A 17,608-nucleotide genomic window follows, 5' to 3' on the forward strand; every position below is an offset into this window, starting at 1 on the left:
ATCGCGGAAAAGTGATGTTCTTCCGCGATGGCAGCGCACGAAATACACTGTGAGGGGCTGGTCATCGCGATTATTTTAGGAACAGACGCGCTGATGCACAAAACTTTGGAAAAATGGGTTTTTAAGCCAGTTCAGGGATCAAACACTTAGTGATTGTGACTTCTGGACACAGCAGGGTGACTGACAGGAAGGCAGTGATAAATTACTGTGTAACAGATGCCCCCTAAAGCATGAAGACCGAGAGAGTGGGAGGGGTGAAATGCTTTACAACATACGCCGAACTGGAACACCACCAGGAAGTACCGAAAAATCTCTGACAATCATATACATGCAGTCTAGGCATGGGCGCAGCCATCCAAAAGACATGCGAGACTGGTCTATGGTATGGACGCAGCCACCCAGCTAAAGAGACCATAATAATGACAAGGTATGGTCGCAGCCATCCATGAAGACTCAGGTATGGGCGCAGCCATCCATCAATGAGTCATGTAATGATTATCCACAAAATCGCAACCTGGACCACAGTGAGCAAGGATCCAGGGTCTTGCGCTCCATATCGACCCGAACAGAGTACAAGTCCACACATGTGAATACAGGGGTTGGAGTCGAACATGCATGAACATCGTCTGATTACCGGCCAATGATGAGAACCGTTAACAGACGCGAGAGGTACCACCAATAATGACAATGGCCCTCAAGGTACTATAGGTACAATTCGTGGCGTGTGAATCAATGAGCTGGTGTCGAACACCCACGGAATCATTCGATCGTAGGTCAATGATGTAAACCTTGCGTCGAGCACGAGGAACCTGCCATTGAGGCATGCAGGCTCCAAGGCACCTGGAAGGAGTCTCTAAGTCACTTTCTCGGATAATGAGTTGAAGTCGACGAGAAGTGGCCTTGATCGAAGGTGGGCCATGATGATTCCCACATCATCGACACGAGACAGAGAGATAATGATTTGTGACGAGATAGCGAACGAGGTTGCATTGTGGCAGAGGACAACTTCTCTTGAACATATAACGGCACTGTAACGGATTTGGCAGTACTTGACATCAAATGAGCAGCGGATAGGATGATGACGGCAATGAACAGATGAGAGGTCAAATAGGATATCCCAAACCCATGGAGGCTAGTGAAAACGAGATGAGATGACCCCACCCAGACACGAAACAACGGAGTGCCATGTTCAAGAGTGACGTACTGCCGAGACGACTGTAATCAAAGTTCCATTTTCCCCACCTTTGCAGGCAGGTACCCCGATTATTTTTGGATGACAAGCTTGACGGGGGTAACATATGCTTGATGTGTGTCATGTTGACAATATCCGATGTCATTGAGTGTTTAACGAGCCTGACAAAGGAAAAACTCGGCTTCTTTTCTTGTTTCGAGAGTCTGAAAAGAATGCGGAAAAGGAGACTCCAGGGGGGTCCTTTTTCGTACAGTTGTGTCTCTCGAGCCCGAAAAAGTATAAAACTGTGCTCGAAAGAACCGCCCGGTCATTACAACCGAGGAGTACTTTTCATGAATAGTGTTTCCGACCGGAAAAAGTAAAAAAGTGGTCGAAGACACGTCGTTTTAGAGCCAATATCGAGTGCGAAACGACAAACACCCGGCGATCTTTTTGGTTTAACGGTCGGAAAAAGAGCTTAAAAACGACCGCCTTTCGTTCCCTTTAACGAGCTGAAAGGGAGCTCGGCCATCTTCTCTTGTTTAACGTCGGAAAAGAGCTTAGAGACGACACTTTGGGAATCACATGAATTGTGGACTGTCATGACCAAGCTGCGATACCTGTACCTGCACAAGGGCACTACCCGCGTAAATCCATTCGATATACGTAAAAAACATATTGAAACATGCTTGAAAACAGAACCAAGGCTAGTTTTATGGCTAAAAATGGTAAAAACCCAAAAAATATGGTAATTTAGGAGTTTTTACTATAAATAGGGGGGGGTAATAAGTCATTTTTACCATTTTACTATTTGGAGTGCGAAGAACGTGGAGAAGCCAAAAAGTTGACAGAGCGATTTCCAGCCCATCCGGAGACCATTTTCAGATCTGCTTCTTCCAGGTAGGTTCTCATTCCTTTGCCCTGCATTCTGGTTCATTTTAGGAGTTTTTTAACGGTTGAATGGGCCCAATTGGGCATTTTTTATTTGCATGGGTGCGCCCTCGGTCAGCGCGGAAATTGCCCACGGGGTTGCGCTGACCGAAAAATAGCCAATGTAACCAACTTCGGGTCAGCGCGGAAAAGGCGTGTTCTTCCGCGCTGACCTCGCATTTTTTACACAGAGCCGCCATTGTCATCGTGGCTGTCCTTAAAACAGCCGCGATGGCGCGGAAAAGTTTTGTTTTTTAATAAATGAACGTAAATTTCTCCATGAAAACAATTCTGATTGGTTTTTTATTGTTCATGCAGGACATCATGGCCTTTCAATGGCAAGAGAGAGTTCACGATGTAGAGGATGTGGCTGCTTGGGGAGACGTGAATTGCTGCAACGCCATGCGGGCGTGCGGATTCATGAAATTCTTCCTTACGCCGCGTCTGAGGGCCCAACATGATCTGCTGGAGCTGCTGATCAGGGCATGGAACCCGGTGGACCAAAAATTCACCATCCGTGGTCACGACATTGAGTTTGACCACATGGATATCTTTTTCTTGACTGGGTTGTCGCGCCGAGGTGCGAGGCCCATCTTGGAGGGGCAGCGACCTAGCGGCGGTACTCTGGATGCCCTGATGGCTGAGGTTTGCCCGGGGGCGGTGAAAACGCGGAGTGGGAAGTGCTCGATCCCCACAGTGAGAGACATAGTGCTGCGCACCATCCTGTTCATGGTGACCCGGGCAGCGGGCAGCATGGCGAACCACGAGGCATCCAAGACCCATCTCCTACTAGCCCTCGAGTGCCTCGAGCCTACCGTGTTTGATTGGTGCACTGCAGTGTGCAACAACATGAAGAGGCAATTGAGCAACTGCCGTCGCGGAGAGACGAAGCAGTTCGGGTATGGATCGATCCTGGTCCCGCTCATTCTGGAGCGAGTACCAGCCATGCGGCTGCAGTCTATGGCAGTGGATGCCCCCAGAGATCCTCGAGAGACGAGGGCCTCACGATGGGCTCGGATTATGCCACGTGGGGGTGGCGGCCGACCACATAGCTGGGGGGCATTTTTCAGAGACTGGTTGGACCAGCAGGAGATCTTCGTACAGGATTGGCCATATGCGGGGATGGATTTCCGCAATGATCCTGACTTGGTGCTGCCTCCGGGTGAACAGTGGGATGATGCAGGTATGACACTTTTTGTCTTTTGAGTTTTGTATTTTTTTAATTTTTTATGTACATGTCCTAATAAATGTCTTGTCATGCAGATGTGGGGCCTACTAGACCGATTGGCCTGGCTGCCACGGCACGGAGAGAGGGCCCGGGAGCCGGAGCTTTGGCCTTAGCCCCTCCAGGGGCCAACATACCAGAGATTGTGGCTCGCAACCTTGAGGGGTTGCTGGAGGGGGTGCCGGACTTCCAGGGGGTCGAGGAGGTTCCTGTGGAGCATCAGATCCACACAGTGGGTGTGGAACCCAGAGTGCACCGCCTTCTGAGGCGGGTGGCACGAGCGGCTGTGTACTACAGAGAGCACCATCCAGCCGATTAGCCACTTAGGTTTTATTTCCACTGTTTATTTTGAGACATTATGACTCAGATGTACTGAGATTTTGGGACATGTACTTCTATTTTTGAGCGCCTCAGTGCGCCACATGATATATATATATATATACATACCGATTTTTGGATGAGTCGTTGTTACATGTGATGATGTGTTATCTTGTGTTATGCGTTTGTTCAGTACAATTTGTGATCTTATGTATGAATTTGCACGACACTCGACTCATGGATTTTTTATGTTTAATGCAAGCTTAAAAACACACACGTGCAAACTATGCTTGAAATGATTTATTTACATATGCTTATGGTCTTACTATGTTGTTCTATCCTTCCTTGTATGATGTTTATCTGTTTCGCAAATGTCTATCTAATACACGATTTGCCAATGCATCAGTCAACGTATTTAATCGTCTCGGAATATGTTGATAAGTAATGTAATCGAAATTCTGTTCTAACAATCTTACACGTAGGTACAACCTTAATATGCGCTGGTCTCTGACGGAATATCGCCTGTTGAGTTGATGGACAACCAGCTGGGAGTCCAGGTTCACCACTAGCTCTCGGATGCCGAGGTCAACTGCTTCGGCAAGTAATTCTATTACAGCACTGTACTCGGCAACGTTGTTAGTGGTACGACCTAGGCATACACCCTGCAGGTTTATCAACTCCCCGTGAGGATCGTAGATCACCCACGCTGCCGAAGACAAATTACAAGTACTACGGCAGGCGCCATCAGCGAAACCAACATAAGGAGTACGAGACATCTGCGCAGGAAAGAGAAAGCATAATAAGGGGCAAAAACACGCCTTCACACCAAAGCAAAAGAAACTCATGCAGTAAAAACTCAAAAACACACGTATATACAAAGTGATTGTGAGCAACTATGCATAGTACTTCTTCAGATACAGCCCATTTCGGGGCTTGTCAAGAGGATTTCCTTCATAATCAATCAACTCATATGCGCCCTTTTGTAAAACACGTTTCACGATGTAGGGACCTAACCACATGGATTCGAGTTTTCCTGCCCCCAGCTTATCCTTAGCTTGATCGTAGAGCAGTACTAAATCTCCCTCAACAAAGGAACGAGGATGAATATTCTGATCGAAGTGAGCTTTGACTCTCTTCTTCTGCGCTTCAATAGCCAGAGAGGCCAAACGACGAGTCTCGTCTAACCGTTCTAGGTAAAGAAGCCGTTCCTCCACCGGAGTGGTGTTGGGAAGCAACTCGACAGCTAATTTTAATGAAGGAATTTCACATTCGACGGGAAGGGTAGCCTCCAGTCCATAGACCAGTTGAAACGGGGTGAAACCGGTGGCATCCTTCACAGAAGTCCGGTAGGCCCACAAGGCTGGAAAAAGCATTAGATGCCAGTTTGACTTGTGTGTATTGACGGTGCGTTGGAGCATGGTGATCAAAACTTTGTTCACGGCTTCAACTTGACCGTTAGATTGAGGATAGTACGGTGACGAACTATCTTGACGCAAGCCTAACTGGCTCGTTAACTCTGTCATCATATGATTTCGGAAATGCTTTCCGTGATCTGTAACAATAGCCTGAGGGACTCCGAAGCGAGTGATGATATGATTGAATAAAAACTGCGCCGCTGTGTGACCGTCTTCGTTTAATGTAGGCATTGCTTCGGCCCACTTGGTGAAATAATCCACGGCAACGATAATGTACCCATGCCCCCCGGCCGAACGAGGGTTACAGGACGTATAATCGATGCCCCATTTGGCAAATGGACCTACGGTTACGACAGGGTGCAGTGGTGCAACAGGTGCACGCATCTTCCGGTGGTAAACCTGGCATTCATGGCATGCGCGTACAGCAAGGATGCAATCCTTGAATATAGAAGGCCAGAAATAACCAGCGCGGAGGATCTTTTGAGCGGTAGCGTATCCGGACATATGGCCGCCACAAGCGCCGGAGTGGCAGTCATTCATGACTCGCTCAGCTTCCTCGAGAGTTAAGCATCGGCGAAGAATAGAATCGACGCCGAGGCGGTACAGGGTGTCGCCCAAAATGCGATACGGTTGAGCCTGATGACGTATCCGTCGTCGAGCTTCCTTTGATGTATTGGGACGAAACGAAGACGTTTGTAAATATACAATGATGTCCCCGTACCATGGGTCGAGAGTGCTGATGAGAAAGAGCGTTTCATCCGGAATTTGCTCCTCTGAATGAGATGGTGCAGACTGAGATGGTAAGGAACAGAGCAGTTCAGCAAAGACCAGTGATTTCTTAGACTTGGCGGCAGTAAATTCCAAGTCGAACTCTTGGAGGATTACGATCCACTTCGAGTATTTGCCCCCCAGCAACTGACGTGAAAAAATATAGGTCATGGGGTTGCAGTCAGAGATCACGGTCGTTGTGCGCAACAGGATGTAATGACGGAAACGTTGGACGGCACAGACAGCGGCCAATGCCAACTTTTCGACATATGCATAGCGAGTCTCCGTATTGAGGAGGTTGCGACTAAGATAGTATACAACGTGCTCCGAGCCATCGTCGTCGTCTTGCACTAAAACCATGCCGATGGTGGTATCGACAGCGGCCAGATAAAGGGTGTAGTCACGGTGGTAATTTGGAGGTCTTAGGAGCGGAGCTGAGACCAGAAGGTCTTTAAGACGCTCAAAAGATTGCTGAGCGATAGCGTCCCAATGAAAGGGCGTGTCTCGCTTTAGTAATCGCGTGAAACCCTTGGCCACCTCGGCATAATTTGGGATGAATCGTCTGAGAAAATTGGCTTTTCCCTGCAAGCTTTGTAATTGCTGTAGAGTGGCAGGGGGAGGAAGATTCACAATGGCCTCGACTTTAAGGGGATCCAAGCGGATGCCCTCTCGGGAGACGATAAACCCGAGTAGTCGGCCAGATTCCACGCAGAAGACACACTTATGCGGATTGAGTCGAATACGGTAGTGTCGACAGCGAAGGAAGATTTCGCGTAAATGAGATGGATGGTCTTGACGTTTAGCTGAATGAGCGGGTAGGTCATCCAGGTAAGGTTGTACGATGTGTCGGATATCATGAAAAGCATACGACATCGCACGTTGGAAAGTGGCGCCGGCATTTTTGAGACCGAAAGGTAGCTTCTTGTAAGCGAAGGTGCCCCAAGGACAAATGAAAGCAGTCTTGTGCTGGTCTGCGGGGGCTATGTTGATCTGGTTGTAACCAGAGAAGCCGTCCATGAACGAATAAATTTCGCTTCCTGCGCAATCATCGATAAGCTGATCAATAAAAGGCGTAGGAAAGTTATCTTTTGGACAGGCGCGATTGATATCGCGATAGTCAACACAAACCCGAATAGTGCCCTGTTTTTTATTGACAGGAACTATATTAGATACCCATTCCGTGAGGGGAATGGCATAAATGAAACCAGCTCGAAAAAGCTTTTCAACTTTGGCCTTGATGGCTGCAGCCTTTCGAGGGTGCACTGGGCGTAAACGCTGACGAACAGGCTTAGCCCCAGGATAGGTAGGGATTTCGTGCTCCACGATACTGGGGTCAATGCCGAGCATTTCTTCGTAAGACCATGCGAAAACATCACGAAATTCACGAAATAGATCTTTGTAGATTTGAATTTCCTCAGGAGTACATGTGACTCCAATATGAATATTTTCGACAACCCCTGTTTTGACAGAGATGTCGATAGCCAAAGTCTGCGTAATGTTACCCATGTTCCCTTCCGAAGACACTTGATATAACTGGATAGGTGTTTGGAGAGGGATATGTGGGAGACATGGAGCAAACTTTCCGAGACACGTGGCCATTTCCGAATGAGGAGGGAGGAACGAAGAGCGATGGTGGTGATCTGACCAAGGGAGCTCTTCGGGAGACATAGTCTCGATAATAGCCTCGTCGGATGGGAATGATTCCTTCAGAGGGTCCGAAGTGGCCTTCTCTCCCAACCAAGGGAAGGTTTCAGGTGAATCGGGAACGCTGCCTGGAATAGCAGGTTCGGAGGTTGAAGCCGATGCAGCGACTATTTCGATGTAGTTGAGCTCGGCTGGGCTCAACGGCATCATCTCGCCCCAGGAGTCTTCTTGATTCACGGGAGGGAGAACCCATGGATCAGAATGCGTTGTGATCATGTTAACGGAGGCGAGATTTGGAGGTGGGAGGGGAAAGACTCCCATCAGGGAGGGATCTTTAAATAATCCGGCACCCACACTTTCGAGCGATTTGAAGGTATGCTCCACGAATGGTACATTCCCTTCAGAAGAGGAAGCAAAAAAGGACAGTTGGTCCACCGTGACGATTTTTCCTTGATGGGGAAAACGAACGACACGGAATAAGGAGGAAGCCACGGCTTGCATGGCATAAGTCCAGCTTCGTCCTAGAAGGAGGTTGTAAGTGAGATTAGCGTCAACGACTTCAACCTCGACTTCTACAGTTTTCCCTTCTAAAGAGATAGGTAAACGCGGGAGGATACCAAGTGGACGAGATTCTCTTCCATCGAACGCCTCTAGGGTGGTGGGAGACTAGCTCAGAGCAGGCGAACCAATAGCCTTCCAACAAGCAACCGACATGATGCAGGTTGAGGCTCCTTCATCAATGACAGTATGGTGAATCGTCTTGCCTTTGATGAGAACTTGTATAAGGAAAGCCACCTGATGAGGCAATCTCTGCGTGAAACCTTCGAGGTCAAAAGAAATTAGATCCGAATCTGCCGGGTCGATGCCACCAATTGCTGATAGCAGGGACTTCCTCTGGGAGGGGCAGCTCTGGAGGACTTCTAACGCGGACATAGCAGACGGAGCCTGAGCTAAGTCCTCGACAATGCTATAATGCTGAGTGGCACGAGCATTGGGGTTATAAGATGACTTCCTGAGTACACCTTTGGGAGGGGGTCGGGGGATCGTCTCGGCGCTGGGCCGTTCAATGTGAAGAGGGCCAGAACTAGACGCGGGAGCGCTGGAGGGGGCCTCCGGCTCCTTCCCGGCTGAAGATGGATATTCTTTCGTTCGAGTCGTAACGTGGACGAGGATGGTTCCCGCCATGAATACTTGAGAACCGAACGAGGAAGAGGATTGAGAAGGGTCTGCCACCTGATGCGTCTGCTGGGATGGGAAAGGCTCTTTAAGCACAGCGGGGGACCCTGAAGCACCTTTTAAAAGCCGACTAACCTCGGACCGCCTGGGGCAGTCCTTGGTGTAGTGATCCTCCTCACAAATGAGGCAGGGATACTTAGGCTTCCGCTTGGCTCCTTCTTCGGCGGGAGGTTTAGGAGGATTCTGCTTAGGTTGTCCGATTTTTCTTTGGCCTTTCCTTTCTTTTTGCCTTTCGAGGATTTGTCTGCCGCGGTGGACTGAACGGCATTTACCTCGGAGGTATTCCCAGGAATAGATGGGCTCTGAGAAGCATTCTCGTTAGAGGCGTTTTGTTTCTGCTTCCCAGAGTTTGCGGTTGATTTCTTACTTGATGAATTCGCGGAGCCAATAACTCCATCAACAGACGGTTTCGGTGGAGTTTTGGTTTGTCCGTGCCTCGGGGCATCTGGCAAATAGTCATACAAAGTACCTGACTGAAAATATACTAAGTCGAGGTATTGAGCTCGCGCAATCGCTTGCTCTTCAGTTACACACGCCCCCATTGCAATATCTTTGGCAATTTTAGGGACAAAGGACGTGGTAAACCAGTCGGTCAGGAGTTGATCGGGAATCCAAAATTTAATCAAACGACGGCGCCTTCTCCATTCATGTATATGATCAGAGATGTGCGTTGCCGTATCCTGTTTCAGAGACGTGAGCAAATGGGTCCCAGTCTCGTACCGAATGGGTAACTGAAAATGAGTAAGAAAGGCCATAGCCAACGAGTTAAAGTCTGAAAACATACCGCGATTAAGTTCGATGTACCATTTTGCGGCCGAACCAGTGAGGGTCCTCTGGAAGAGGCGCAGTCGGATAGAATCATCAAGCCATGAGTTAGATGAACACCAAAGGTGATATGTCATTACGTGGGCTTGAGGATCCTCTCCGGCTTTGCCGTCGAACTTTGGACAGTCACCTGGTATTTTGGTCGGAACCGGTGGCCAATATGAGTTATGCAAAATAGGATCGTTTGTTAATTTGGACACATCGGGTGGTTCCAACGTAGCCAAAAATGGTAGCTGCGGGTTGAAGGACATCTGTGGTTGAGGGTTCGAGGCGGTATTAGGGTTCCACCCAGATTGGGGTTGCCCCCACGAACTTTGTCCAGACGGACTTGGCCCGAAAGGACCGGCCGCATAGGAATTTTGTCCCGATGGACCTGGTCCGAAAGGACCTGGCACATAGGGAGTTTGTCCGTAGGAGTTTTGTCCGTGTGCGGACGACTGTCCCTGTGTTTGCCCCCCAGCTCCCCATGAATTAGCAGCTTGCCCGCCAGGTTGACCATATTGATAATTTTGATAGGGAGTGACCTGTGGTTGCTGATAATTTTGGTAAGGAGCATACTGATTTTGCCCCTGGGGTTGTTGGTAGCCATGTGACTGCTGGGTCGCATACGGAGCCTGGTAGGCAGGCTGCGTTTGATATGGAGGTTGATAACCTGTTTGAGTCTGAGGCCTAGAGTACTGTCCTTGAACCGGTTGAGGTTGGACCACACGTCCTGAAGGTTGACTTGGTCGGATTCGAGATGGACCTGGTTGGCCAGCAGGATAGCCTTGCTGAACGCCAGGTTGTCCATGTGCCACCAAGGGTTGTCTTCGCGGAGCGGGTGGTCGAATTGGTTGGATAGCTGGTTGACGCCGAGGCTGGCCAGCTTGTCCAGGTTGACGATGAGGGTAGACCCTGGGTTGATTTGGCTGTATAGACGGTTGGCCCGTTTGTCCCCCACCGTAACCGGGTTGGAAAGAGGGTTGGGCTTGCTGTAGGGCAGGCTGCCCTCTTTGGTATATAGGCTGGGCAGAGGGTTGCCCCCCTTGCCCAGAAGGATTTGTGATTCGAGGGGTAGGTGGGCCCTGTTGAACATAGGGTTGTCCACCCTAGCCATAGGGATACCCTTGCTGGCCGGCTGGTTGATTTGAAGGATTGTAAACTGAGCCAGTTTGTCCGGAGGGGTACCCTGGCTGGAAACCAAGCTGGTCTTGAAAAGACGGTTGCTCTGGCTACCCAGTAGGTTGATTCTGATATGGGTATGGCGGACCTCCCATGTCCATAGGTTGTTCCTGGTAAGGTTGACCTTGTGGATGCCCAGATTGTCCTGGGTCAGGCAGGCCATACAATGGTTGCCCTTGAGGGGGCTGCACGTAGAATGACGGGTCCTGATTGGGTGGTCCTATGGGCTGCCGAGGAGGGTCTCGGTTTCCAAAGTACTTAGTAGTGTGGTCATACATGACATTCAAAGATTCCTCGTTCTCTTCGAAAGGGCGACGAGGGAGACCTGAGATTTCCTCAAGGAACTCACCATTTGCATCGAAGAAGAAAACAGGACCATTGTAATCTGGGTCCGTTATAGGTTCCCCGTAAGCATCATACGGTCCTGATCCTGGAATGCCTCCAACAAAAGAACCAGCTTGAGGAACTTCAGACGAGGGAATCGGTACAGCACTGACGACCGGAGTCGAACGTGCTACACAAACAGTAGGCTGAGCGGGAACTGAGGTGACGGGCGGGTTGAGTTCTGACGTGAGGGGTGGGAAAAGAGGCTGCGAAACAAAAGGGCCGATCGAGGCAGCGAGAGTAGGATCCCATATAGTGGTAGAAGTTGTTCTAGCATCATACCTATCCCTCAGCGATTGATATCGTGGAGGGAGGGGAGATGAAGACGGGATCGGGGTCTCAATGTCTGTGACCGCGGGTGTCTCGATGTCTGTGACTGCGGGTGTCTCACCCGTGCTGGAAGCTGCCCCCTCCATCGGAGATGACATACCTAAAGGGGTACGGGGGGTTTCGGGGGTATCCCAATCTTCTTCCCAGACGGGATTCCAATCCTCCAAGTAATCTGGGTTGCCTGGGGACCGTGCGTTAATAGGCTGGATACTCGGAACAATGGGAAGAGTACCACCTACAACTGGTACCTCGGGAGCAACAGAGGATTGAGAACCTTGGTCACTTATACCGGAAGTTGATGGGTCAGCCAGGATGACCAGACCCCTTAGAACTCTTAAAGGAAACTATCGATAAAAGCCTACTCAAAACTATCGCACACAAGACCTAGAAAAGGTGATGTTATCGTGGCCAAATTAATTTTAAGACGCAAGGACCAAACTTGACCTTTTCATATTTCAGGAGTCGAGAAAAGGACAAAGATGACTCCAGTCTCCTTCGAATGTTTAATGAGCACGAAGTGACAAGACGCTCACAGGCACCTTTTCGTTTAGGGAGTCCGAAAAGGATCAAAAGCGACTGCTCTGGAACTCTAGGTAGAGGGTGTGCCAAACTCTTCGCAAAACCACAGAATACTTTTTTAGGGTACGGGTGGTCAATCTTCGTGAATGCTGTGTTCACTGCATTGCGAATTGTAGGGCGGCCGACTCGGCTTCCTATGGATAAAGGATAAAAGCCTAGTGGGGTCTCCCTATATACTCGACGGTACGTGGGAGCGCAGTCCGTATTAGACCACTATCGAGTCACAGAAGGAGGAATCACCCAACCTAATGTGAAACAACAGTGACTATGTTTTAAGACGCCGGAACACGTCTCTAACCTAGACCTCTAAATATTTGCGTTTAGTTCCAATGCGTTTTTAGATTCATTTGGTTCATTTTATAGTTGATCTTGAGATTAAGTTTCGATTTCAAGCTCTATCGTATGTTCACTCACAATTACTTAGATGCAATCTATATGCAAAAGAATTTCGTTTCGTTCGATGAATTCTAGCTACGAGAGAGCAAAGAATTTTTTAAACAAAACGAATACAAACAAACAAGCAGCTAAATGCAACTAAAGCGAGGAAAGGAAACTTTTCTTTTGAAAATGCAAATCAATGAAATGTTCTTTTCCTTTTCGAATTTTAAAGCAAGCTACTAATTCGTCTTCTTTTCAGTGACATAAAACACCTAAAGGAATTTGGAGGAACTTGAACACCAAGTAAACTACTTAATGAGAGCACACAAAGTTCCCGAAAATACTCAACCAAAGTCTCGAAATCAAAAGGAAACAAGGCAATGCACGAGCTATGTGATCTAAGCTCTGCAAAACAAGCAAGGATCGCAAGCAAGGAGGAAGCGAAAAAGACCACTTGGAAGCACAATCCAATACACTCTGACAATCACTGAAAAAATGCGAAAACGAGTCTAGAACGAGCTGGTCAATCAAGCAAACAGGGATCCTCACGGGAGGCTTGACACACACACGGCCACTAGATGTCCTAGGGTTCAGAGTGCGCAATCAATAGAGAAAAGCAAACATCCAACGGACCAGAGTCGCAACCAGTCAATTAGAGACCCAACACAATCCAGTAATCGCAAAAGTAAGGATGAAAACACGAACCAAGCAGCGAGAAGGGAAGTTGTTTGCAAACTCAAAACCAAGCAAAACGAAACCCTATGGAGTTGAGCTCCGTAATCAAACAGTTCAAAGTTCAGAGAGTGAAAAGCAAGTCATCAGACAAGCGGGGAGAAGAAGGGAAAGTCACAGCAAGAGGTTCAGGAGGTCAATTTGGACAAAAATGAGTTTTTCAGGCTCAGCGCGGGTAGCCTTCAGCAACTTAGCGCTGACAGGGGGAGGCCTTCAGCAACTTTGCGACGTCAGCGCGGAAATTCAGGGAAAAAGCGCGCTGCCCTAGGACAAACGAGGTCAGCGCGGATATAAGGCACACAGACGCGATGACCAAAATCGCAAAGAAGAGGGGGCGCGATGTCAGCGCGGAAGAACACGAATAAAGCGCGCTGCCCTTGAAAACGAGGTCAGCGCGGCTGTTAGACGTACAGGCGCGATGAAGAGAAAACCAAAGAACGGGGTCGCGATGTCAGCGCGACTGTTCCGAAATAAAACGCGCTGGGAGTAAAAAACAAGGAAAGCCAAAATAAAAACTTCCCAAACCAAAGGCAGGAGCTTTTTAATAATAAAGACGCTTTCCAGAAACACCCAGAAAGTTCATAAGCAATAAAGACAATCCCAAAAACCCAAAAAAAGGTCAATCAAAACCAACTCAACAGTGGACTCAAGAGACAAAAAGGCTGATCCCCAGCGGAGTCGCCAAATTGTTGGAGAGGTAAATCCCCTCTACGGATAGAGGCGATCCCTACTAGCCCAATAGGGGTCTAGCAACAATCACACAATGCTGCCACGCATGTTCCTAGTTACAATTAAACAAGAAGTAAAGAGCACCTACTTGGATTCCTGCGCTGTCGTTGGATGAAGAGATGTCTCCTTCGCTCCTTCGCTTCAGCTGGTCACAGTCCTCCGCGATCCCCGCGAACGGACACCTGCACACACGAAGAGAAAGCAAACGCAAGCGTGAAATCTAGTAAAAGTAACTATATGCCAGTCAGAAAAGACATAATTCACATTTATCCATTGCATGAACAAAAGAGAATGGAACAATAATAGCAGTCATCTATTATTAATCAGAATAGAGAAGAGTACAACCAAATGTTCTGACGTCGATAAACTTCTCAGGAGGGATCAGTCAGCATGTATCTCAAGCATTCACCTTTGAGGATGGTTCTCCCAAGACAAACAACTCTCTCTCTCTCTCACACAAATGTCACAAACAAACTTCCCCAAGCAATGAATCACTTCCACTCCTAACACACCAAACCTATAGCAGCAATCTGAGCACTACAAGCTCTGTACAATCCAAGCTAAGTCTAGCTAGTTCCCACTAGTTTCTAACTAGCTGCTCATGGTAATGGTGGAAGTTTATATAGGAGAAGGAGTCTCCTAAAAAGGTGGAAGGATGAGCTTATCTTCAAGGGGAGTAGTTGCAAAGGGTCGAACAGACATGCCATAGAAGGGAGTCGATATTCACAAAGCTAACAACCAAGCCTGGAGAGATCTGGAAGGCTGGTTGTTTGAACAAATTCGCCCAAACTGGATCAGCGCGGATTATATGGAGACTGCCGCGCTGTCAGCACATAACAATAACTGAACAAGTCATGTCAGCGCGGAAGAACACGGGAAAGCCGCGCTGTGCGTCATCGCGGAAAAGTGATGTTCTTCCGCGATGGCAGTGCACGAAATACATTGTGAGGCGCTGGTCATCGCGGTTATTTTAGGAACAGACGCGCTGATGCACAAAACTTTGGAAAAATGGGTTTTTAAGCCAGTTCAGGGATCAAACACTTAGTGATTGTGACTTCTGGACACAGCAGGGTGACTGACAGGAAGGCAGTGATAAATTACTGTGTAACATGAGCTATTTTACTTTTGTTATTAATGTATTTGATTATGTTATGTTGAATACTGAGTTTATGATTTAAGGTTGTATTGATGCGCGAATCTATGTGTTTTACTTTGTCATATGAACGCAAGCAATAATATTTGTTTACATAAAGATAATCATAATTTATGTTGAAGTTAACCACTACTTAATCTAATCTGGGTTGACACAAAAGTAAGAGTAATTACATAGGCGTGTAAGCACCTAAATTACCTATTTAGGGTCTACAAAGGACGACTACAAACCTTCGCGAAGGTTTTGAGGCCAAATAAGAGAGGTGCATTGATAAGCCCTAAAAATTTTATCGGTATGTGCGAAGGAAGAGTTAGGATACAAAACAACGTCACAACTATCTCAGGGTGTGGAAACTTGGTTCTCGCATTCCCCCCATACTGCTTCGGGTGAGACTTTAGTCCACACTCTGCGGATTGATGCCGAAAGGGCTAGTAGTGTAGGGATTTCCTTGGCTAATTAACGTTGAACTTGGGTCGAGGCCCATCAAGCCAACAAATGGTTCTGTTGCCGGGACCAGGATCTGCATAAGGAGATGTGTGATGTCGCATCACTGGAATCCAACTAAGAAGGAGATTGAATATTGGTCGGATAGAAAGATCCATGAATTCATGGCACAAGAAAACAGGAACCCACGATTGAAAAAAAAATAGTGGTTGGATAGATACATGTACACAGAGATACACGAGATCTTCTTCTGTTCCTTCCCAGTTGAGTTGTACGAGTGGATCGTGAAATTGGCAGATGGACAAGGAAGGTGGAGGCTTGACGGTCCAATAGTCTGGACCTCAGATTTAGTGTAGATATTAGAAGCCTCTGAAGATAAGATCATGCACGTTGTTGATCATTGGCTCGATCATATCATAGGAGGGTTTGTGATAGAGTTCGTAGTTGATACCTCGATCAGTTACAGTGAAGTAGAGCACTACTTCTTCAAGGGGGTTCAAGGTAAGTATTTAAAATCGTTGAATACCTAGATTAAGATGCTCTTGTGTGAAAAGTATGTTGTGCAGCTACCTTGATGTTTAGGGCTATGCGAAGTGGAAGGAAATTCAGGAACAAGGGGAAAACATGCCCTGAAGATAGCTCGCTAATTGAACCTCCTCTGAGTGATAATGAGGAAGCGGCATAGGAATCTCCGTAGAGCATTTTTCAATTGATAAAGCAAGGGTTCTCGTGAATACCCCATCCACCCACACCATCCCCATATTCACCTTCACTGTATACACCTTCGCCTACACCACTGGCACCTCTATCATTGTCCAATATTGCAAAATCAGTAAAGCTGCCTGTGTTCAAGAGCGTGGGAAATGAATATCCAGACCATTTTTGGTTCATCGTAAAGGCTATATGGGAAGCTCAGGGTATCATGGATGATCAAATAAAGAAAGCAACATTGGTTAGTTCTTTGCAGGATCACATGCTAATGTGGTACATTAAGTATTGCACTGATAACCCGATGTCCGCGTTGGTAGATATCCAAACTGCGTTGAATTAGGAATTCAATAGACCTAAGTTTGAGGCGCAATCAATTGTGGGATTCAAAGAGATCATGATGAAGCCTGGTGAGACACCCTGGGACCTAGATTAGAGATTGAAGTGTACGATCCATGAGGCTAACATGAATTTGACTGATGGGAAGCACCGTGAATAGTTTGTGGCTTCACTCCTGCCTCATCTAAGGGTTGTGCTATCATAACAAAATATTGGGACCCAGGTGGAGGCCCTGGAAATTGTGATGATATTTCATGAGACACCATTGCAAGATGCTAATCTGGGGCTTCAGCAGATTCATGCACAGTTGTAGAACCTTTTCCTAGAAATGTAGAGTCTGAAGAAGGATAGAACAACTCAGCTTGAGGTGTGCGAAGAAGTTTGGTGCCTGAAGTACAAAAGCCAGAGGCATGACAAATATCACCATCCAGATTTTGAAAATTATGTTGCAGCGGGGGGAGCAATTCCTTTGAGGCTGGAAGCTCTAGCAGGGCCAAGTACATGGCCCATGCTATGGTGTGTTATCTGTTAGGTAGATGGAAAATATGTGATAGAAAATTGCCATTTGTTGCATAAATTCGTATAGACACCGCAACAGCTCTTGTGCAACTTCTGTCAATCGGTGGGTCATGATGAGAACAATTGTCATAGTTACGAACTAATGATTGATAGAACACCTGCATATAGGGTGCAGGTAGAAACCCGACCTCCAGACCAAGGTGTTGGGGGAGCATGAGGTGAATATCAGGGGCGCGGATGAGGCCGAGGTGGAGGAGGACCTGGTAGAGGTCGAGGGTAGGTCCTTTGTTACAACTGTGGGGGACTAGGACACTACCCACGAGAATACCCAAATTCGAAGCATTTGTCATGCCACTATTGTACTCAATTTGATGACGCGACGAAGAATTTCCCTATATTGTTAGCTAAGATACGCGAAAAGGGGGCTCAGCCTCAACGTCCGGCTTAGAACTTGCATATGATGAGGGCTGAGCCTCGCGAGTAAGATCCTTAGGTAAATATTGTGTTGCGGAGTGGAGCGACGACTGGTGAAGATATGGGGAAGTATCTTGAAGAAGGTGAGTGGGTCCACAAAGCACCAGAAAAAGAGACTAGGTTTGATCTAGAATGCACAAAAGAAA

At 47.7% G+C, this 17,608-nt stretch overlaps 1 protein-coding gene across 1 annotated transcript; it reads left to right on the forward strand.

Moving 5' to 3' along the window:
• The first annotated feature begins 3,046 nt into the window (after positions 1-3,046).
• LOC149257245 (uncharacterized) lies at positions 3,047-3,645 on the forward strand. The gene is made up of 2 exons (XM_089461496.1): positions 3,047-3,284; positions 3,365-3,645. The coding sequence occupies exons 1-2, from the start codon at positions 3,047-3,049 to the stop codon at positions 3,643-3,645; spliced, it is 519 nt and encodes a 172-aa protein (XP_089317622.1).
• Positions 3,646-17,608: the final 13,963 nt, after the last annotated feature.

The sequence above is a fragment of the Pinus tabuliformis genome, chromosome 6 (assembly GCF_031772625.1).
Source record: "Pinus tabuliformis cultivar Carrire ecotype Pingquan chromosome 6, CPIR1, whole genome shotgun sequence".
NCBI classification, from domain to species: domain Eukaryota; kingdom Viridiplantae; phylum Streptophyta; class Pinopsida; order Pinales; family Pinaceae; genus Pinus; species Pinus tabuliformis.

Excerpts from the sequence above, each read along its gene's own strand:
- LOC149257245 (XM_089461496.1), top strand. The coding sequence starts at position 3,047 with ATGCGGCTGCAGTCTATGGCAGTGGATGCCCCCAGAGATCCTCGAGAG. Across the intron at positions 3,285-3,364 it reads TGAACAGTGGGATGATGCAG|ATGTGGGGCCTACTAGACCG; the intron begins GTATGACACTTT and ends CTTGTCATGCAG.